General features: G+C 35.9%; 2 protein-coding genes and 1 long non-coding RNA gene across 9 annotated transcripts in view; 2 read left to right on the top strand and 1 right to left on the bottom strand.

The window, feature by feature from the left end:
* igdcc4 (immunoglobulin superfamily, DCC subclass, member 4) overlaps window positions 1-8824 on the top strand; it is a 57766-nt gene extending 48942 nt beyond the window's left edge. For all 7 annotated transcript variants that reach the window (XM_046840933.1, XM_046840930.1, XM_046840931.1 and 4 more), the window contains 5 exons: window positions 617-751; window positions 1085-1187; window positions 2702-2924; window positions 3676-3795; window positions 5971-8824. In XM_046840933.1, coding sequence (XP_046696889.1) covers window positions 617-751; window positions 1085-1187; window positions 2702-2924; window positions 3676-3795; window positions 5971-6459 — 1070 coding nt within the window. In that variant the 3' untranslated portion in view covers window positions 6460-8824. The remainder of the gene's footprint in view (window positions 1-616; window positions 752-1084; window positions 1188-2701; window positions 2925-3675; window positions 3796-5970) is intronic.
* Window positions 8825-19127: 10303 nt separating this feature from the next.
* The window catches only part of igdcc3 (immunoglobulin superfamily, DCC subclass, member 3), a 71525-nt gene continuing 66089 nt past the window's right edge, over window positions 19128-24563 (top strand). Inside the window, 1 exon segment of the mRNA XM_046839962.1 lies at window positions 19128-19540. Within this exon segment, the coding sequence (XP_046695918.1) occupies window positions 19468-19540 (73 nt within the window). The 5' untranslated portion in view covers window positions 19128-19467.
* LOC124379575 lies at window positions 19532-22759 on the bottom strand. The gene is made up of 3 exons (XR_006924457.1): window positions 22563-22759; window positions 21091-21133; window positions 19532-19906 (listed from the first exon to the last, which is right to left on the bottom strand). It is a non-coding gene; the product is annotated as an uncharacterized LOC124379575 (long non-coding RNA).

Genomic DNA, 24563 nt, shown 5'->3' with positions numbered 1-24563 from the left:
GACCAGGGTCGTTAGGGCTGAATTCGAAACAGCAGTCCAATGAGAAAATGAAGACGAGTCTGATAATACCGTTTTAAATACTTAACTCCCAAACACTATACACTGCTATTAATGCATTGCTGAATGTGATGTCATGCATATATTAGGGGTGTGATGGTACACAAAATTCACGGTCCAGTACGTACCTTGGTTTTCATTTCACGTTTTGGTTTAATTTTGGTACGGTTAGGCGGAAATAATGCAAAACATTAGATTTCTTGTTGTTTTTATTAATTATTATTAATCATTATTATTGACATTTTTTTATCATCAACATTTAAACAGTTCACAATTTTAAACTAAATGCACACAAAGTGCGAGGCGGAGACTAAACAAACTTGTGGTCCGCCACTTAAGACGTTCCTGAGGGAACATAGATTGTTGATGTTCCACATGTAAAAACACGTGTACCAAACCGAAAGCCCTGTTCCTTAATTTTTTATATGAATGTGTTTTTACACCCCTAACATATATAAATAGAAAATATTACATTTTTACACAAGTTTCATACATTTCTCTTTATAGAGAATTCAAAAGCATCTGTATTATGTATTAGAATAATTTTTTTTTTACATAGGATCTCTTACTAGCACGGAGGTTCTGGGTCTTATGAGTGGGACACGGTACTACTTTAAGATGGGGGCATGCACAGAGGTCGGAGTTGGGCCGTTCTCTCCCACAAAGGATGTACACACACCACCGAAGAAATACGGTGAGTTTTTCCTTGTCTCTCAACACACTGTTATGTATTACATATAAATCCAAATGATTACATTGGATTTAAAATAATGCATCAGTAATAAATATATAATATAAACATTAGTACTAGAATGTACTAACTTTTTAGAAAATTTGCAAATGGTCAAAATAACATAGTATTTTCTGAAGATATTTACCTATGTACTTTATTATAATACCAAAATTGTGAATAAATTCTATGATTATAAGTCCTCAATACTTAGGCACAACATTGACCATCGTAACAATGAGCACTCATAGTAACAATGAGCCACCCCCCCCTCCTCTCTCTCTCTCTCTCTGGCAGAGTTGGACATTCATGCTGTCACTGGGATTATCGTCGGTGTGTGTCTCGGTCTTCTCTGCATCCTCATCTGCATGTGTGTTAGTTTTCGCAACGGAAAAAGCCGGTACTTATTGATTACTTGGTATACACACATTCTCCCATTATAGTCAAGAAAAGTCTTCACTGTTGAAAAATAGATTTCAGTTGGAATTAGTTGTGGAATTGTTGCAGCATGAATACTGTGTTTTAGGACTGAAACGATTCCTCGAGTAACTCGAGTTATTCAAATACAAAATCGTTTAGTCCATTTAACTACATACGGAGCACTGTGTTACCCCACGGACCATTATTACTGACGCACCTCCCGCTAAACTCTGGATTGCTCTGTGGTCTCATTTACACACAAAACTGGGCTGGAGGGCGGGTTTTCAGCCTTGTTTTGTGCGTACACCACGTTTATAAATGAGACCCCTGGACAGGTAAACGCAGCAGGCGTCGCAGGATGAAAAATGGAGGAACGAGGAGAAAACAGCGAGCGGCGAGGAGAAGATTCAGGCCAAAGAACACGACAGAAAGTTTCCATCAGTTTCCAAAACATTAAAAGAAACACCCTACAGTGCGTTTAGCTTTTTTTTTTTTTAAGTAATTTAAAATGTATTTGTATATTTTTATTAGATTTTTTTATTTATATAAATTTGCATTGGCATTTTGATGTAATAGGGCAAGTAAATGCAATGAATGAGTTGAGTTTTCACAGATTACAATTTTAGCAATAATGTTAATTTTTCAAAAAAAAAGGAAACAAATTACTTTTTCATTTTAAGAGACCCGTATTATTTTATCTTGTATATTTATTATTGCTCTTTAATAAAGAAAAAAACGTATTGTCTGATTACACGATTAATCGATGGACTAATCGTTAAAAATCCTCGATTACTAAATACGATAGCCGCAGCCCTACTCTGTTTAAATGGTGGGTGGACAGTCTTTAGAAAAGAGTTGTTGGTGGACTGATTTTAAAACTCTCACCTTATTCTCTCGTTATTTTTGTCATGGCATTAAGGGAAGTGTGAATTTGTTATGAATAACAAACACAAAACAACAGTTTTACTGAGCTTTGGTGTAGAAACTCTTTATTGTGTAAAAGCATGGCCTCATAAATGCAGGTTTTGAATATGTATGAGGTGAGGCATTTGCATAGGCATGAATCTGACCTTTTAAATATAATAGATTTTGCATAACTTTGCATAAACACCCATGAGAAGGACTCGACAGTGAGGCTTGTTACTCAAACAGGTTCATGGGTAGCTTTGTTACCATGAGCACATATTAGACTCTTGGTTGGGGGTTGATTACGACCATTCAACTGCTGAGCGGGAAGGGACCTTGTTAAGTGTGATGGCTTTGGATGACATTCCACCTCTCAGGATATAACTACAATGCTAATTAGAAATATTTGTTTGTTTAATATACTTGTCTTTAACTTTGCTTCTGTTTGTGTTCCTGCTTTTAAATTAAAAGAAATAACTGTCGATATAAAAAAAAAAGCAGATGGTATTCGTCTTGTTGCCCCTCTGATGACTTTTTTGTAAATTAAATCTGCAAATAATCACAATGTCTTCTTTTTTTATCTCGTAGTGATGCCCCTGGAGGGTTGGAACCTAGTTTATTGAATCCACAATACCACAGGAGCACCCATCCTCTACCCACTGTTGTACCAAACTGCTCAGATTGCCATGAACTGGAGACCCTAATGCCCCCAGGAGTCCAGGACCCGGTTCTGCCCCTAACTGAACCAAATGAGCAGCAAAGCCTCATAGGTAGTGTAACTGGAGCGTATGATGCACCAACAGACCTGAAGGTAAGGTCTGTGTTTGAGTTCAAGGTTCTATTTAAAATATTTATATCCTAATAGCCATAAGAAAAAGATATGAGAAGAAGCAAATCATTGGAAATTAAACCTGATTACAGAGTTTCTTTTAAATACGGTAAGGTATGTATAAATAGAACCTTGGTGTGATCTTCACCTGTAAGCAGGTCAGAACAGGCAGTTATAATTACACACATCAGAGCGTCTTAATGAGACAATCTTACTCTGCAATCAAGTGAACTCAAGTGAGAAACCGATGCACTTCTGAATCAACTCAACTGCAGGAAGTGAATCCATCTTGCTGTGTGTTATGGATTGCTGCTTTTTTTTTCCTGAAATGTTTAAGTTAACCAAAACCAAAAAATAAGTGCTGCACTGAAGGAATGCAATGTGTTTTGAGGAACTGAAAGATAATCACCAGATATGATACACAGTATATTGTAAACTAGATACGAATATAATATGTGAGATTTATATGATAGGCTATTGATTGTAAGTCTTGACTTGTGATTTCTTTGCAAACATGCTTTGAAAAGTTTTTAATTCGGTCCATTGCTGTATTTATAACCAATATTTTAAACTGCTTTATATGTAATGATGATGTCAGGTTTCCAACCAACAACTGTTTTAAAAAAACTCACATCAACGTATTAAATATAAAGCATTTTAAAATCAAATATTTATACAGTATGTAAGCTCTTTTTTGTAACATATTACTGAAATGTTTTTTTTTGTTACCTAGCCGAGCTGGAATGGTTCAGTGAGCCGGGAGTGGGCCAGTCGGATCAGCACCTATAGAGAAACAATAAAGGAAAAGTCACCATGCCTCATTAATGGACCTCGGGATGCTAAGGAAAAAAAGGTGAAATAGAGAGTGAGCAATTTTACAGCATGTCTACCCGGGGCGATGAAATATAAGGACATGCACTGACAACATGTGGTATATGTAATCTTATGGTGAGATATTGTGTGTTCGTGTGTATGTGTGTGTGAAAGGGAAAGCATAAAGGAAGGGGTTGGTAGAACATGCTTTGTGTGAGCGAGGAGAGAATATAATTAACATTAAATGTCCAGTGACAATTAGATATAAATAAGCAGGGTGTGACAGGTGGATGGGGTTTAAATGAAGTGCTGTAGATCTTAACCTACCAATTACACACAAACACACCACACATTGTTTCTTCCTCTCTGACAAAACAGGACCAGGATGCACCCAGCAGGAAGGAGAGAAATTAAATTAAGCCTTGATTTAGCTTTTCATTACACCTCATATTGGTCCTGATTTATTCTCCAGCTGACATTTACGTCTTCATCCTGCTTTCGAGTCGTCATTAGACCGCCTACATGCTCAACTGGAAAGTGGGGAATTAAACTGTGAGGAGATAATCTTTTCTCAAAATGTGACTCAACTGCATTTAATTTTCATAACGGGACTATTAACATGACGGATATGCGTCTTGGACGTGTCTGGTTCTAGGCAGCAGTATGTATTAGTCTTTATAATTACACCTAGACAAACTTTGCTAACACACAGTATAATAAATAAAGGGCACTAGAATGAGGGGTGGGGAACGCTGTTTTCTTTGACTGGTGTGTTGTATGTGTTGTACTGTGATTTGGTGAAAGAAACCCCAAAGAAGCGGGAGAAACGATATTGTTGCTGGAAGGAAGATGTCAGTTTGAGGAAAGCTGAAGGAATCACAGCAACACTTTTCTGTATGCCGTGTCTGTGGGCATGTGTATTTAGAAGAGAGTGAATAGAGCTTTCTTCTGAGTGTGTTATTCTGCTGTGATGCAGCGTGTATGGTGTCTGAAAAGATGTACAGGACTTGTCTGGCTTTGCGTGTCTCAGAGGAAGCAAACGTTAACTTTCAGCCTGACGTGATAGGGAGAGCTGGCTGGAGGATGGGAATCGGCCAATACTAAATTAGGGAGAAAATTGGAGGGGAGTGGACAGGAGAGAGGGATAGGGGACATCACTGGTCCATACAGGTAGAACCTGAATCTAGACAAAAAATTATCACAACATGCTGTAGACATGGAATAAATTCTACACTGACAGGTTTCATTTTGCAGTTTGATCGATGCAGGAAAACAAATAGTGATTCAATTATTAATAGTGTTATAGCTGTTATATCTCACACTTTGTAGGCCTATTTATTTATTTCTCTTTTGTCTGAAAAAAAAAGACTGTTTTTGTTACCTGAAATGTTTTGGTAATTTGTTCAGATAAGTCGAAATTATTTTCCCAAATTAATAAACAGTAGTGTCCACAACATATTGAGTCCCTATTGAGGTCAAACATACATTGATTTTATTTTACATGAATTACTTCAAAATATTCTTCATAGACAATGAAAGAAAGTGAGATGAGAAAAGAGACTGTGGGCTTCAGGGGAGAGTTTAGAATAATTCCATATTTGTATCTCGTTTGACTTGAAGTTTGCACATTTATTAGTGGTCTGTTGAGAATGAGCAAAAAGGAACAATAATGATTCATGCTAATTTACACCTCACGCTGCATCCGCAAAGCCAACAGCATTGTGGACGACCCCATACATCCCTCACACACACTTTATACTCTCCTACCATCAGGGAAGCAGTTCCGAAGCATTCAAGCCCTCACATCCAGACTGTGGAACAGTTTTGTCCCTCAAGCCATCAGGTTTCTCAACACAGAACTGAACTGAAACTCACACGCACACACACACTCAACTGTGTGTACTGAGCTGCGGCAAATCTGAACTCATACACACTCATACTCATTTCAAACATCCATGTCTTCAGTACCACCCATATTATATTATTTTATTATTACATAACTGTTTACATTCATTTTTCTGCATATTCATTTAACTGCTGCTATTGCTGTTGCACACTATACTGTATAATATACAGTAGGTTTTCTGGTGGCGCTATTTTGTGTTTTATGTATTTGTCCTACACTGTCTCATATTGTAATTTGTCTTTATCGTTAAAATGACAATAAAAGCCTCTTGTCACTTGATTTGACTAAAGATGTGTCTGTGTGTTTCAGACCGGTCATGAGGAGCATCTGCATTCTCTCGGCTCAAACCAGGTGGAGGCTGAAGTGATCGTACACTCAGAGCACTCGGATCCAGTGGAGGAGGTGCAGGAGCTACAGAGTGACACTAATCTCTCTCTGGGGTCTCCGGGTTCACACATCCCTTACACAGAGGATGCGTTGTCACCATCATTATCCTCAATCAAACCTGACACTGAAATCCATCCTGCCTCTTCATGCACCCCCAAAGACTTTCAGGATGTACTGGCTAATCACAACGGGCCGCTTGAAAACGGCCTGGCCCAGCTGACTCTGAGAGGCGCTACTGAAGAGGGGGTAACCCCTGAGCACCTCCAGCCCATTCTAGAGAACAGAGATCACAGACTCTGTCCTTCAAGGAAGGCTCGATCTCATATAGGACTGCCCACTTCTCCTCCAGTTTTCGCCAGGTCCGGCCTCGTCAACTCTACCTCAGGTTCGCACAGCTACCTGTGCTCCTAAGCATTAAAAGGAGAAGGAGGAAATGAGCTGTGATGCCAATATTCCACAACTGCAACCTATTGTTTTATAAGTGTGTACATACAGAATATTTTTTTAGCTTTAGAAAACATGGGTATGCTTTTCGTCCCCCTTTTTTTGACTGTGTGCATGTATTGTATGTATTCGTTTAGTATACATGGATACATGCACATGTAATATAAATGGTCAATATAAATATTGTAAATTTGGACTTTTCTTATTCTGAAGATGGAATCAGCTAGCAGTGTGTGAGGTTTAGAGCAGAGCACGGGTCTAGTCCACGCTAACAGAAATATGTATGAAAACGTGTTTTGATTTTCACCATTGAGGATGCATCATTATGCAAGTGAAGAAATATAAAAATGAATACCAAGTAAATAAATTATCTAAACAATTTCAACACGGCAGAAGTTCTAATGATCCTGCTTGCTTTTAATTTGAGAAACTGTGGCATGCAAGATAGCATTTTTATTTATTATTTTGAAACAAATCGGCGGATATTGCAAAAATTTTTGTGGGTCCGGGTCCAAGGATACTGTTTCTATTATTTTTTTATTATTGTTTTGTTGTAGACAGGAAAAAACTGTGCCAAACCTATACACTTATATGTTTTTTTTATTTACAATTACGTTAGTGTGGACTAGACCATAGTTTGAATAACTGAATAGACCAATTAGAGATTAGTACCTACAGAGCAGTTGTACATGCAGCAAGAGAGTCCACAACCCTGCCACGCACTACAGATTTCTCAGGGTTAACACACACACACACACACACACACACACACACACACACATATAGTGAACCAGAGGCTACATTTTCCCTGATTTTAGCTTAATCAAATTACACACACACACACACACACACACACACACACACACACACACACATATATACACACACACATATACACACACAAACAGTTACAATAGGGCAGTTTCTATTTGCACCCAGGTGAAAATGGGAGTGTTTTCCACCCGGTTGGCATTTGCAATATAAAAAGTTGCTTGTTAGTTTAGCTTGCTTGTTAGCAAGAATGTGTGGCAAAATCTAAAACCCTTCATCTATTTTTTTTTTTTTTTAGCAAAGCAGAATTAAAACATCCATTGATAGAGCTATCAAACTTAGCTTATAGTTATCAGTCAGAAAAGTAATAATAATTAGCTTAATATTTGATAGCTTGCCAGCTAAAATGCTTTGCCTAATGTTAGCTAGCTTGCTAGTAAACTTTGTAAGTATTTAATTTCTGGGTTTGATTTCACAATACACAACTTAACCTGATCTTAGCTGAAAAATTTCAGCTAGCTTAGCTTTTAGCTAGTTTGCTGTGTAAGCTCAGTAGCCTAGTATTGTGTAATTAAAACAAGCCCTTTCTTCTACACTAGACTGAGACAAAAAAAAAAGAGTATAAATGAAGGGTTTGTGATTACTTTTTTTTTGTTATGGATGAAGTTATCGGTTCTGTTTTGCTGATCCTGTTTTCACTCGGGTGCAAACAGTCAGTCTGATAAAATACATTCCTCGGCAGGAGTTTCTCAGGAGTTTTCTGTAAAAAAAACGATAAAAAAAAGACGAGGAACTGCTGAGAAAAGATGAAGGACATGTCTACTTTACATGTAGTCTGATTTTTTTTTATCTGATTTGCTTAATGGGAGACCTACAGCATGTTTGAGGGTGCTTCATACATCTCCTACTCCCAGCCACTACCTCATTTCTTGCAAATGGATGAGATTTTTTTTTTTTTTTTTTTTTTTTGTGATTTAATTTTCAGGAAGAATTTATAACTTCGAGGCCAATTTTGTGTACATGAGTTTATAAAGATGTGATTTGCAACTTTTAGCACTTGCAGAAGCCTCTGCCTTGTTCATCTTCTGTCATTTTCTGTGACTCATTACAATGGTTATTCACTTTACGCTTTAACACGACTTTCTGTTATAGACTTTGTTCGGTATAACAGCTTGTATCAATCCATAAAAGATTAGCGTACAGAGGACTTTCCGACTGACATGAGACGCGTCCATTCCTCACCTCACTCATCTTTTCTCAGGGAGCTCTGAACACACACGCTGTGCAGGGAATCCGAAAAGATAAAAGGAGAAAGCAAACTTGTCTGTTATACTCTGTTTCTGTGTTCTTTCAGCCATAAATGACTTCTCTTGTCTTGTTCTTCTTCACTGATGTTGATGCGTGTTCTTTTTTTTTCCTCAGAACCAAACATCTCTTTTTTTCTCTCTTTTTTTTTGTATTGCTGCTAAGAGCAGAAACTGTATCTTTTTCTTGATATGCATTTTAAACTATTATTTAAGCATCTTGTGTTTTTTTCTATTGGTAAAGGAAAATCCTCACATTTCTCACATGTTCATTATTTTACTAGGAATACTTTTCAGAAATACCAGTGCTTTTGTCATACATCAGAGGAATATGACTTTCTATGTTGATCTAATACTAGTTCTGCTGTTTCTTTTTATCTCTCATTTTGAAATACTACATATCTTACTGTACTTACATTAATATTAGCTGAAATGAAGTGATTTTATATGTATATACATGTACATCAGCTAATATCCCAATATTACGTCAAGGTGCCAAGAGGATTATCCTAAAACTACTTTCACAGGGTCCAGAGCCAGGTTTTGATATTTTTGCTCTTATTGGGTACTGTTGAGTTCAAAAGTTTGCACACCCCTAGGTTTGGGCTCAAACAAAACAACACTATTACAGATCATTCACTGAAGATTCAATATTATTGCCAACATTATTATTAATATATTTAAAATGTTTAGTTTGATAAACATTTTTCACCCGCTGAATCCCAGCTTTTTATTTTGTCATTTGCTGTGAAACACATTACTGTGTTACCACTATGGTTTGTTTAGCGACTATATTAACTGTTTGAAAAGAAGACATTTTGAAATATTAAGTGCCCTTGATTTCTCAATTCTGAATTGAATGTACTCGGTCTAATACGTTATCATTACTATAGTAACGGCTCATTCATAAGAACTCATACAGTGGGTGTCCAATGTAATCTAAAAAAAAGGATTAAATGTGTTGACAAGTATCCTATAACATGGCCTTCTTCATGGCCTGTAGTGTTATGTGGAGCCTCCTGGATAAAGATACACTTCAATATTAAGAGAAAATACATTCTTAACATTTATGGAAGGTGTCTCCAGTAACACTCACTAGTTCGTTTAACTAAACTAATGTGTTATGTAATGCTTCAGTATACAGAAGAGTATATCCTCTTTCATAATTCAAGGAACTGCCAGAAGAATAACACCAGTAGAATCTTGGTATGAGCAATAGTGTCCAGATATAGGGTTACTGATATTTTGTTATTTTTTGTTTATTGTAACATTATTACAGGCAATAATAGATACATTTTTCAAATTAATTATAAGCATTATCAAATAATGTAAATAAAATAAAACAGTAAACCTATTAAAAGGTCCATGTAAATATTAAAATATTGAAAATATAGATTTTTTTTAACAATACAATACAATATTGAAACTGACTAACAATAAAATTGCTCAAATAAATGGTCAAAATCAATATTTTCTTACTGAAGAAGGGTGTGCAAACTTTTGTATTCAATTATTATAATTTTTTATTATTGTCAAAAAGCAAATCTGTGTGTGTCTGTGATGTATTGTTCTATTAATAATTGTGTATAGTGTTAAACAGGATGATCCCTGACATATACAGTAATGTTTGTTGGCTATATGTCTAGTTCATCACCTCAGAGTTCACTCGAAAGACATACATTTATCAAATATGTTAAAGTGCTGTCAAAATCTCAAAGACCTTCTCAGAATGATTAGTTTGGTGCTACAATCTTAGAAAAGGTGCTCAGTGCAGTGTTTGTATTTTTTCCATCACTCAGGTTTGTCTTATAGACTTCAAAATTAAAAAATCGCCCTAGGATCATTTAAACATGTTATTTTTTATTATTATTATTTCTTTCTCTGGATACAGTAAACCGTGTGTAATTATTCTCTATGTATTCCTCAAAGATTAAGGTGAAAAAAAAGCATTTTTAATTAAATGTTTAAACCAATACTAGGCTGATTTCATGTCATAAATGACAAACTGTACGTTTGCTAATCACTTTATTCAACCATTTCATCTGAAGGTTTGAATGTAATAATTTTTAGTTTATTTTTTTACAGTGTATTAGATGCAAACAGAAGCTTAGTCTTAAAATGTGTTTTAAACCTAAAAAAACATACAGCACCTTAAAATACATTTTAGAAACCAACCTGTTCTGTCTTTTACATTTAATTAATTTATTTTATCAGGAAATAGCAGCATATTTTCAGTACTGGTTTGCGTTTTTTAGGTGCACGTTTATTAACTAATGGCATACAGTTAAGTGCAAAAATTGTACATTCTTTAAACAAAAGGACATGATGTTTTGTCATCATTTGGAGTTATATAGCTACTAAACTATTTTTTGGTTCTTTTTTTGCGCTGCTACCCAAAATACATTTTTATTGATGAGTTTTTGAATGCTATAATACCAAATTTGCCTGATGTTTCAGATGTTCTGTTATAAAAATCTTTCTTTCTTTCTTTCTTTCTTTCTTTCTTTCTTTCTTTCTTTCTTTCTTTCTTTCTTTCTTTCTTTCTTTCTTTCTTTCTTTCTTTCTTTCTTTCTTTCTTTCTTTCTTTCTACTACTACTACTAATAATAATTATAATAATAATAAAAACAATTATTATTTATGAAATGATAATAACATTGGGATAAAATTAATTTTGAAATAAACTTTAGAATAGTTAATTAACTTAAAAAGATATATATACAATTTGCACTCAACTGCATTCTCTTTTCATGTTTTTTACATATGTTAGTTGCTACCTCTTAATTAATGTAATCAAAATCTCTACATTGCTAAATGTAGTGTTTATTAAGCATTAGTAAATCATGGCTGTTTTATAAGGTGAATTCTCAGACATGCAGATCTTTCAATAAATATATGCTGATCGTTTGGTCTCATTACAATGGAAAACTTATTAAATAGGGATTGGAGAAATTCAGATAAAACTGCACTTAAAAAAAAATGCATGGTTACTGTGTCAATATTGTACTTAATACAATAGAATCAGATTCAGTTAAAGTCAAAAAGTTATTGGAGTAAAAGGATAAAAAAAAAAAAAAAATTATGTTTTTAATAATTATTTATTAAATGTTCTGCTAAAACTTTGAATTTGCTACCTAGATATCTATATTGGATAATACTGTTGGAAGAATGCTGAAGTGGCATTAACAATAGAACAAAATAAGCAAATAAAATTGTTAAGACTGTGCATTTTTTAAAGGCTAAAAAAAATCAAAAGCACAATTGAATGGCAAAGCAGTCTGACAATTTTTTTTAATTAATAAATAAATATAACGCAATTTAAAATTGTTGGAAGGTCAAATAAAAAATAAAAAAGCCAATTTTTTCATTGTTTAATTAAGTAAGAGTATTTCATTCAAATAATGCTAAAGTAAAGTAAAAATCTTTTGAAATTGTACTAAAGTAGTGATGATGTAAAATGACAATTATTTTATGTAAAATAAATTTCACCGAATTTCAGATCGCATGAGGAAAACATTTCATCACCAAATGACCTATCACGCCTGGTGAAGGTGAAGTGTGAACAGGTGAAGTGAATTAAATTGATTGTCTTGTTAGAGTGACATCTGTCAAGGCGTGGAGATGTACAGAATAAAGCTTCAAGGGAACAGCCAGTTTTTAAGTGGATGTGTTGAAAACTGTATAAATTAGCAAGTGTAAGAATCTGGGCGACTTTCACCATGACCAAATTTTGATCCCGATTATGGGTTAAAATATCTGCAAAACAGCAAGTCTTGTGTTCCAGATATTAACAAATAGATAAATGAATAGATGGATGAATAGATAGATAAATAGATCTGTGTAATGTGCTGGACAAACATGTCCAATCCATTGAAGCCTTACCTCACAACTTGCCTCATACCCCAAGCACACCTTCAGAGATTTTGTGAAATCCATGCCATGAGAAAGAACCGTTTTGCGGAACCGTTACAATATTATACAGGTAGTTTTAATGTTATGGTCGATTGGTGTATGTAGTATGTGTCTTTTAACATTAAATAGTTTAACACAAATTAAGAAATAGCATCTAGCTACTTTCTCTGCTACACTGATTACATTTGTATATTTTCTTTGCTATTTCACATTCGACATTTGATAAGCGATTTTTTTTATTGCTCAAATTATAAACAACGACACATTCTATGCATGCATAAAAGGATCAATCTAGGGAATGAAGATATCCTCATTTCTTTGCAGATTCATTTGAATGCTGTAAACTGAAACCAGTTGTTAAGATTTGACAATTTACAACATTTTAATTAACATGCATAGAAATGATGATATCTTTATTCAAATGCTTCACTGTCACTAAAACCTCAGCTAAGTTTTGCACATGAATGCTAAAATGATTGCTTTCTTGCTTGCTACTCTAAAATAACATTAGACTATGTTTAAAACACTATGAGTTCAAATCCCAGCAGCACCAAAAAGGCAACTGCTGGGCCCTTGAGCAAGGCCCCTAACCCTCAACTGCTCAGTGTATATAAAGGCATTCTCTAAATGCTACAGTACAAATGAAAATATAAAGCCACACTGTTTATTGTCCTTAAAGTCTTTTCTCAGGTGCTATGTTTTAAAATAAAATCTGAGAAACAATTTGCCAGAAAACCTAAAAATAAACAAAACCAAAAAAACATGCAGCCTAGTTCATTTCATTTCCTAGCTCAGTGGTTTTGGGTTGAAAGGTCATAAGTTTAAATCCCAGCACCAACAAGTTGCCACTGCTGGGCCCTTGAGCAAGGCCCTAAACCCCTTAACTGTTTAGTTGTAATAAGGGCTGTGGATAAGGGCGACTGCCAAATGCTGAAAATGTAAATGTCATCACTTTGTATCTTCCTGAACCGTATTACACTGACCTGGTTCAGGAACAAACCCTGAGCTTTAGTGTGTTTTTCTCCTTGTGCCTGACACTACCTTAGTTACAGTACAACACTTGCTAATAAAGTGCAACCTCGATACTCGGGGGGTTACGTTTTATGACCCTAAGTAACAAAAAATCGCCAGGTTTTGACTCTCCATTTGATTGTTCCTTTTTCAAGGGGAATTGTACATGTACTGTAAACTCAACAAAACTTGTGAATTACTTGTTATAAATGTTTTATTTGCTACTTTAAATTAATAATAAAATAGTTGTTCAAACATTTTTATGTAAATTATTAGTACAAACTCTGTTTTGAAATGTTACTTTTGAGCCACGTGGCTTCTCGAAACCATCAGATTTTTTGCGAGTTACACTTAGTCCGGTTCCAAACGAAAAGTAGCGAACTATCGAGGTGTATCGAGGTTCCAGTGTATATATGTTTCTAAGTGCTTTTTCATCACTGTCTTCACCTATAAAGTAGTTTCTGTTCCTTCTGCAGCTTAAACTGTTGAATGCATTTCTGAGAACTGTTTTTGAAATTAAAAATCTGTTTTTAATTAATTTTTTTATGAGAATTTAAAACTATTTTTAAATGTTATACATTTATCATTTGCCTTCATGGTATAGGGATTTGTGTCAGCTGAATCATAACACTGTGCAGTGTCCTTTATTTAGCTGCCATGCAAAGGAGCTCTTAGAAATTTTACCATTAATAGGATGGTTTTTCTTTATCATAATGTCATGAGCTTTTAACAAATATGCCTGTACACAAAAGCTAATTGTAACTAGATTTCAATTTAACTAAATTATGCTTATATTCATTAACATATTTTAAAATCAATTCCTGTTTTAAATTAGGGAGTAGAATGAGACTTGATCTTTTTTTGTATTTTGTGTTTTTAGTAATTTAGTAACTGTTAGTGGTGGATTCAGACTTATAGGACCCAGCAGTACTTGAGCAAAACGTTTTCTAAGAAATGCTGAACGTTGTTCCCGTGTCTGCTAAAATGAAATGTGAAGAAAGTGCTTCAGGCTGAGGTTTGATAAACATTAATTCGATATTTCTTATTTTTTCTCCTCCAGTTGCCATTTTGTTTTATTTGTCAGTACAATGTGTGAATATACAAAATGAACATAAACATCCACATAAAGTCATGTAGGTGATTCAGCCCAACAAAACCACCTTGTGTTTCCTTCTAAAACTAAAATTTACTCTCTTAGTGAACAAAGAACTTGACAAGCAGAAACTGTTTTTTTTCACAACAGAATTATTGGCACCCCATTAGTGATAAATTGTTGTTGTATACAGACAAATAATCTACTATTTGTATAGTGCATTGTATATTTTAAAAAATGATTGAACAAAACATGCTTAGATTTCCATGTTCAAGTGAGTACAGGTGTGAAAGAATGCTGTAACTTAAAAATGCTTCCAAAAATAAAAATGTTTTTAATTTATTTTTATAACAAAAAATTATTTTAGGTATTCTTCTTGCACAATTTTTAAAGGACCTCAAAAAGGTAGGTTGTTTTAAACAACTTAGAGAACATTTTAGAGCACTAACCACTGATCTGCTGTGGATGTAGGCTGCATCAAATCCTTCTTTATCGTTCTATAATCCCAGACAGACTCAATGATGTTGATATCAGGACTCTGTAGGGGCCAAAACTATCACTTTCAGTACTCTTAGGAACGCTGGAGATACTTCTCAATGAGGTTGGCTGATTGTTACATTTTGAATAAATGCTGAATACATTTGGGGCCAATCAGACACCTCATTGATCCTACTGCATGATGGATATCTGAATGTATGTCTCAGCATTAAGGAAACCAATTATCCTGACCAAATCTGTAAATTTGCAGAAATGCTGACTTCTCCAGACAGTAAATGGATGTACCTGGATCCTGCTGATTTCTGCCAGTTCTTTGTGTATGGCAATGATGTACTCATCTGATGTTGATGAAAAGTAAGCATGATGGGTCTTTTATCCACTACATTACATGTCCTTGGCTGACCACTGCATCTATGGTCCTCAAAATTTTGTCTGTATTTGTGCTTTTTCAAAACAGCTTAAACAGCACATTTTAAAACCCCAGTATGCTTTAAAGTTTTTGCCTGGAAGAGACCTTGCTGATGCAGTATAACTACCTTGTATCTTGTTGCTGAGCTCAGTGTTGCCATGGGGTATGTCCATAAACTCTCCTTAGCAGAGTTTGTCTGTTCCTCACCCAGGTCTAAGCCTCCTACACAGCTGTTTATTTTTTTCAATTAATGTGTTTCAACTTACATATAAAATTAATGAACATTATCACCTTCTTGGTATAATTGGTTAACCAAACACCTGACTCTTATCCTAAAAAAAATTGCTAGACTTTTTTACATAAAGAATATTCATGCAATCATTGTACCCTTCTGATTTACTTTTAGGACTCTACTCTTCTATTTCTTGTGTCTAATCAGTTCGCCATAAAGTGTGTTAGAGGCATTAGGCAGCAGAGAGAATGACATGGTTTGCAGAGAGAATCAGTGGGTAATTACACCCACAAAGAGTGTCACAGCAGTACAATTCACATATTCATCTAAATTATCAACCATTCAGATGTCACACTGCCTTTCATTTACCTCAGCACATCACAGAGGAAATGAAAAGGAAATATTTAGACCAATTTTCTCCTTGCAGGTTTTTTTCCATTGCTGTTGTGTTTTTTAAGGAATAGAGTTTTATTTTGCTATATTTTAAATCTTAAACATAACAATGCTAAACTGTTTCTAAACAATTTTCGAATTTTTTTGCCTTTTGTTTAATTGAAAAATTATTTTTTTAATGTTTTTAAATGTTAAAATTGTGTTCATTTGTGCTGGACATGTAAACAAGCCAGCACAAATGTATGTTATGTATGTAAGCTTATTTAAAAGGAGGGTGCCAATATTTCTGCATCTGATTGTAGCTGTTGAATTGACGCATTTTTATAGTTGACGCTGTATGCTAATCCCTGAGCTGCTGTTTCTATAGTAACAGGAAATACTTCCGGTAGAGGTCGCTCTTTTTCCACTGATTTACCTGAAGAGTTGCACGTGGCACAGAAAATTTCAATCTGATATTTATTCTGCATTATTTATTCTGTTTATTTATTAAAAATAAATACAATTTTGTTATGTAAAAATACTGGACATTTTAGTGGTACTACCTGTTTTTTTAGGGGGGGGGTTGTGCACATTATAAAATAATGACTGACAAAATAATCGTACACGGTGTACTGCAGATAATTAGTTGTAGCTGTAATTATGTGTAGCTTTCTATTTGTATGATTTGTTAGAGCAGTAGCAACAAAGTGGCCAATAATTAATTAGATGAAGGAAGGACTGATTGATGGATAGATGAAGGGATGGATGGTTTAATGGATGGAAGGATGGATGGATAGCCTGCAATTGCCTCTCATCCATACTCTGCGCTTCGATAGAAAACAGAAGCCTGTTGTCCCCTGACTGTTCTTTGGTTGTCTTTTTATGGCAAAAGGTTTTATGTAGAACCCAACAATGGGTTCACATTGGATTCCAAACCAGATTAAAAACCAACAAACAAACAAAATCTTATGATCTGCACTTGTTCGTTTCCTGTTGGAGAATGTGTGTAATCGTATTATGTAAAAAAAATAAAAAATACAAATACAAATCTAATTTTCTATGTTGAACCATCTGAATGAAAAACACCTGCATATTACAAACCCAAACAAATGTTTGTGCATCACTTCATCTACAGTATTTATCTGTTCATTCATTCATTCACTCACCCATTCATCATTCACTCGCTCATTTATTTATTCACTCAATCATTCACTTACCTATTCATTCATTTACTCACCTATCCATCCACTCATTCATTCATTCATTTACTCACCTATCCATCCACTCATTTAGTCATACATTTACTTACCTATCCATCCACTCATTCATTCATTCATTCATTTACTCACCTATCCATCCACTCATTCATTCATTCATTCATTCATTCATTCATTTACTCGCCTATCCATCCACTCATTCATTCATTCATTCATTTACTCACCTATCCATCCACTCATTTATTCATTCATTTACTCACCTATCCATCCACTCATTTATTCATTCATTTACTCACCTATCCATCCACTCATTCATTCATTCATTTACTCACCTATCCATCCACTCATTCATTCATTCATTGACTCACCTATCCATCCACTCATTCATTCATACATTTACTCACCTATCCATCCACTCATTCATTCATTCATTTACTCACCTATCCATCCACTCATTCATTCATTCATTTACTCACCTATCCATCCACTCATTCATTCATTCATTTACTCACCTATCCATCCACTCATTCATTCATTCATTTACTCACCTATCAATCCACTCATTCATTCATACATTTACTCACCTATCCATCCACTCATTCATTGATTCATTTACTCACCTATCCATCCACTCATTAATTTATACATTTACTCACCTATCCATCCACTCATTCATTCATTCATTTACTCACCTATCCATCCACTCATTTAGTCATACATTTACTTACCTATCCATCCACTCATTCATTCATTCATTTACTCACCTATCAATCCACTCATTCATTCATTCATTCATTTACTCACCTATCCATCCACTCATTTATTCATTCATTTACTCACCTATCCATCCACTTATTCATTCACACATTTACTCACCTATCCATCTACTTATTCATTCACACATTTACTCACCTATCCATCCACTCATTCATTCATTCATTTACTCACCTATCCATCCACTCATTCATTCACACATTTACTCACCTATCCATCCACTCATTCATTCATTCATTTATTCATTAATTTACTCACCTATTAATCCACTCATTCATTCATTCACTCACTCACTCACTCACTCATCCATTCACCTATTAATTAACTAATTTATTAATCTGTCATTCACTCACCCATTAACCATTCACTCGCTTATTCATCTATTCACTCAATCATTTACTTACCCATTAATTTCTTTACTCACCTATCCATCCACTCATTTATTTATTCACGCACTCATTCATTCATTCATCAATTTGTTTACTTACTCATTCACTCGCTCACTCATTCATCCATTCACCTATTAATGAACTAATTTATTCATTCATTTTCACCCAGCCTTTGATTCATCCACTCACTCATTCCTTCCTTCTCATTCATTCGTTCATTGATTCATATTTGACTATTTCTTCAATTGCTATTCCTTTTCTTCTTCCTACTATTATTTCTCAGTCTCCAATGTAACAGCCGTAAAGCAGAATGATTTGTTTCAGGGGAAGGTGGCAGTCTTGTCGATGATTCTCGCACTTGGCCGCGTCTTTTGTTCCTTTGAGCGAGAGAGAGAGAGAGAGAGAGAGAGAGAGAGAGAGAGAGAGAGAGAGAAGAAGGGGGAGAGAGAGAGAAGGAGAGAGAGAGAGAGTGAGAGAGAGAGAGAGAAAGGGGAGAGATAGAGAGAGAGAAGGAGAGAAAGAAAGGGGAGAGATAGAGAGAGAGAAGGAGAGAGAGAGAGAGAGAGAGAGAGAGAGAGAGAGAGAGAGAGAGAGAGAAGGAGGTGGGAGAGAGAGAGAGAGAGAGAGAGAGAGAGAGAGAGAGAGAGAGAGAGAAGGAGGGGGCTACACCGCCAGTCACGCTGTGTGCTGTGTGCGCGTGCGGAGGTAACGGAGCCTTGGTGATTTAACGGAGAGCTACACAGAGAGACAGAGAGATTGATAGACAGAGAGATAGATAGAGAGATAACAGGAGGAAGGAAAGAAGAGAAATTCCTGGTGGATGTGTAAAATGGCGCGAGGACGCGCGACTCCCGGGGACCAGCGCCTGTCGTAGGTACCAGGAGAATTGAGAGGAAGTCGCTCTCCCTCCTCTCCTCTTTTCTCTCCTCCTCTTTTCTCTCCTCCTCTGTCCGGTGTGGCTTTGTGTTTATCCGCGCACACGTTTGGGAAAGTGATGAACATGGCGACGGAGAGACGCCTCCTGGCTGCTGCGCGTCTGCTCGGCATCTGGTTCACCGCTTTTATCGGTAAGTGTTTCAGCTTCCCTGCAGCGCACAGAACCGAGTCCAGAACCGAACCCAGAACAGAACCGAGTCCAGAACAGAACCGACCCCAGAGCACAACCGAGTCCAGAAAAAAACCGAACCCAGAGCAGAACCGAGTCCAAAACAAAACCGAACCCAGAGCAGAACCGAGCAGCATCAGGGTGGATCACAGAAAGGCTTCACAACTGGTCACCAGTTCTATCCTCTGTTTAGAGGAGATGATTTTAAGGAGCCATTTGGGATGCGGCCCTGGTGTCCATCCAGTGTGACCATGAACTCAACCCTGGCATTAATCCTGTTCCTTCTAATCTCCACTGTTCTCACTGTTTTATTCCTCTGTAAAAGCGGCTGTGGATGTTGAGAAGAAGAGAGCAGTGAGTTAAAGCCTGACACAAGACTTGTATTTATTATTGATGATGTCAATTCAATGGCTATTTAATTAAACCACATACGTCCATGTGAAAAGTGTGAAACCGTGAAAACTCGTGCAGCTGCTAAAAAGCACACACGTGATTATTCACACGTGAAGCTCATTATGATTATGATCTTCTGCTACACTTCATTATCGTCCTGCGAGCACCACGATGATGTTTATTTATTTATTTATGTAATCGACCTGTGCCATTAGGAAAAAGGCAACATGCAACTACCTGGTTGACTTTGGATTTGGTTGAACTCTGAAATACAATAAGAGATGTTTGTTCTTTACTGCTTATTTGCATATTACAAAAGTGCAGCCCTGCACAATCACACCAGAAGGTTTACATCTAGTTCTTCTGGCTAATGGGGAACACAGAATCAATTACCTTTAAAGACTATCTGTCTGTCTGTCCGTCTGTCTGTCTGTCCGTCCGTCTACATTACTTCTGTTAAATAGATGTATAGATAAATGTATAAATGGATGTATCAATGTATAGCTTTAGGTTTCTGAAAAACTGAAGGACAACATTTTAGAAGGTTTATTTGACAAATAAAGATTGAATCTAAATATGAAAGGTTAAATGCAAAACCTTACCATTATGTCAGAAAGAATTCGAATCGTTTTCCAATCTTATCTTTTGATGAACCCTGGAGGAGCTTTTGTTTGCATTGCAATTTGATAGGTGTGTTTATCTCTTCGGTGGGAAACCTTAATGGTTCTTTGTGGACGTTTTTTTGTAAAGGTATTGATGGGTTTCCACATGATGAAGTAGATATGAAGTCTCAACTATACAAACATACTTTTTGAAGAACGTTTGAGGAACCTTTGGTTGCATAAACCTGTGGTTTGTCTTAATGGCTGGATGTGGAGCCCTACAAATTAATCAGGGGGTTCCAAGTAGAACTCATTTCCTTTGAAGACTGTTGTGTTTGGGGAACCCCCAAAAAAGAATAGTTGAATAGACACACAGAAAGAAATCTCTGCTATGCATCACATGATCCTTAGCTAGACATATTTTGATAGAGCAAATCTTAAATAAAAGTCATATAAGAGAATGTTAGGAGCACCACAACTAAATAAGCATGATCCTGTTTATTTTAGTTGTTTTTACCTTCTTTGATCTTTTGAAGCTCTGTAAGCAAGTGTTGACAAACCTGCAAAAATAAAAATAGAAAGAATCAGCAAGTGGGGCAAATACATTTTCATGAGACTTTCCAGGTCACACACACACACACACACACACACACACACACACACACACACACACACACACACACACACACACACAGCACTGCATGAAAAAAACCTTGTAGTAAACATGGCTAGCAGCAGGGTTGTTTAAGGTAGCGTTGATCTAGAAATTGTATCAGCGCTTTATTAAAGCGAGCGTGTGCAGTTTATTGCGACATGGCTGCCGTGTTGTGGTGTTTATTTCACTGTGCATGTGAAATGAGGTTTTCATGCATTGTAATGCTGCAGCAGGTTTGTGTTTATTCTGTAGTAGCTTTATTGAGACTCTTCTCTGCTTTGCTGTGTGGATATACACTGAAGGACATGCTTTGACCTATATTATTAACTGCTAAAGATTTATATCTTTGTCTGAACAGCTGTATTTATGGATTTAAAGTTGAGGGCACAGAGCACACTCAACTCAGCATGTACAATGTTTACATCAATATGTGTGTGTGTCTGCTTTAGGAATACTACACATACATTGCTTAAAACAATATATACAATAATATCATATCCATATCCATTTGATGGATTATATCTGATGTGGCAGTAGAAATGAAGGTGCATTTCAGCTTGTTATCCTTTAAAACTCAACATGCATCAAGTGTGACGTGAAGGAGGAAACCTCAATGTATACATATGAAAAAATAAGTGGGAAATAAGTGTCCCCCCCCCCAAAAAAAAAAAAAAAAAAAAAAAAATAGATGCACACATCCGGCAATTAAAACCGCCCGTGTGGAAACATAGCAAATTATAAAATTATTTAAAAAAATTAAATAAAATTCTTCTTCTTTCGGCTGTTCCCATTAGGGGTCGCCACAGCGGATCACCCGTCTCCATAACACCCTGTCCTCTACATCTGCCTCTTTCACACCAACTACCTGCATGTCTTCCCTCACCACATCCATGAACCTCCTCCTTGGCTTTCCTTTTTTCCTCCTACCTGGTGGCTCCATCCTCAGCGTTCTTCTACCAATATAACTCATGTCCTTCCTCTGCACATGTCCAAACCATCTCAATCTCGCCTCCTCACCTTGTCCCCAAAACGTCCTACATGTGCTGTCCCTCATATTCTCATATATATAATAAACTAACATTTCTAATTTTGTCCATCCTCGTCACTCCCAACAAAAACCTCAACATCTTCAGTTCTGCCACCTCCAGCTCCACCTCCTGTCTTTTACTCAATGCCACTGTCTCTAAACCATACAACATCGCAGGTCTCACCACAGTCCTATAAACTTTCCCTTTCATTCTTGCAGATACTCTTCTATCACAATAATAGTATTAAATTAATTAAATTAATAATACTTTGCAGGAAAAGCAAACATTGAATAAAATTGTACTTACATTGTGAACATCGAGCATCACGCGAACAACAGGCGAACGGCTCGCAGTCAATCGAACGACGGTTCTTTTTCTCGCTGCATAAAACAGTGGGAGCTCAGGTCAGCTTCCTGCGTATTCGTCACTATTTGGCGTGTATCCCTTGAACAGGCATCATTCGTGCGAACATATTGTTTACTGTAGTATTGTGACCACGTGCGTTCTCATAGGAGATTCTCCTTCCAAGCACCAACCCTCCTCCTCCTCCTCCTCCTGTCCTCCCTCTCGTCTTCCTCACCCAGCCACAACTCTTTTCTATGGTAAAGTGTGGGTTAATTTGTGTTATTTTTACTTTATATTATGAACTAATCATTACATTACATTAGGAACAATAGTTTGTACATAAAATATGATTTAAAATGATTTTAATCATGCGATTAATCGCGATTAAATATTTTAATCGATCGACAGCCCCAGTAAAAATACAATTATTTGATCAAATAAAGCCATAAGCATTCATTGAAAATATAAGAAAGAAAGCTATATAACAGATGGGCCACATGTGATTATTAACATGTGACGTTCATGTGATTTTTCTGTAAGAGAAGGTATGGTTTCTTCCCCATACACACACATACACATGCTCTGTCCTTAACTGCTCTTTAGCGTATGGCTGCATCCTGTGTGGAAATGTTTCTCCTGTCCTTCAGTTTGTAGAGCAGATTGCGGTTATTATCTATCCACAGGCTCTGATGGAGTGCGTTGCATTGTTGTGAATGTCAGGGAGGAAAATGACACATGGAGAACCCTCTTAGCCTGCTGCGACAGCACAGGAAACATCATGCGGAAACATTACACATCAATACCATGCCTCCATTTGCCGTCTTTTGTTTAGTTTGATTGACAGCTCATGTCTCGCTTGCCCTCACGCACCATGAGATGATGTGGAACGGCGCTCACAAGAGTTCTTGCTTTTTATTCAAAGCTTACTCGGCTTTGTTATGCATTTCTTCAAAGATTTAAGAACTAGAACCTTTAACAGTTGTCTTTGTACACAGAGGGGATCCTGTGTAGCACAATAGAGCAACATGTTTATTAAAAAGTGTTCCATGTTGCAGGTTTTAAGGATTAGGAAGCTAGAAATTATCCACACCCTCAATTGTTCCAACAATTTATATTTAGGATCAACAAAGTATTTTAATTCTTATTTTAGTCCTGCCAAGAACCCTCAGAGTTTGTATATAAAATGGTCAACTTAAAGGTTTTTTCAAGAGATGATGATTATGATTTATGGTTCTTTCCCTTTGGGTTCTACTTGGAAACACAGCAGGTAGAGAAAACTCTGTTGTAGGGTTTAATTCAAACCCTTTGATAAGGCTAAGAACTTTCCACATATCAAGAAGAAAACAAAGCAATTAAAATAAAAGGTTAACCCCCAAAAATAGAGGGTTTATCCCATTTTGGCCATACTTTTTGTCTGAACCTACATTTATTATAGAAGCCAAAAAGAATTCCTCATTTTAATAGCAATGTTTCAGATTCATACTCAGTAAACTGCTTCCTTCATGTGGGGATTGTGGTAAAGAAGTCACTGTTTCACCCCCTGGGTAGTAAAGATTATTGTAAGGTGTCATTTGAGATTTGAATGTGCATCCTGAGTGACCATGAACTCAGCTATGGCATTAATCCTGTCTTTTTATTTCGGACTTCATTTGGTATTTTATTTCTCTTTAAAGCCAGTTGTTGATGTTTCAGAAAAGAATGAAGTGAGTTTGAGCTTCATAAGCACATTTTGATTTGGATCTTTATATTATATTGAAAACCAAGGTCTAATCTATCTGCAATAATTATTATTATATAAAATTATTATATAAAATCAAATTATTATTATTTTTTTTATCTAGTCAGTGTGGCAAAAACATGCATTTATTATTAAAAACTTTTTACATGAACATTTTTTATTGCTCTCAATCCTTACATTGTATTTCATTTGTCCTTTTCATGAATCTTTAAAGATTTTTAAGT

This window comes from Silurus meridionalis, chromosome 26, assembly GCF_014805685.1.
Source record: "Silurus meridionalis isolate SWU-2019-XX chromosome 26, ASM1480568v1, whole genome shotgun sequence".
Taxonomy (NCBI): domain Eukaryota; kingdom Metazoa; phylum Chordata; class Actinopteri; order Siluriformes; family Siluridae; genus Silurus; species Silurus meridionalis.
This window is presented reverse-complemented; position numbering and strand designations above follow the sequence as displayed.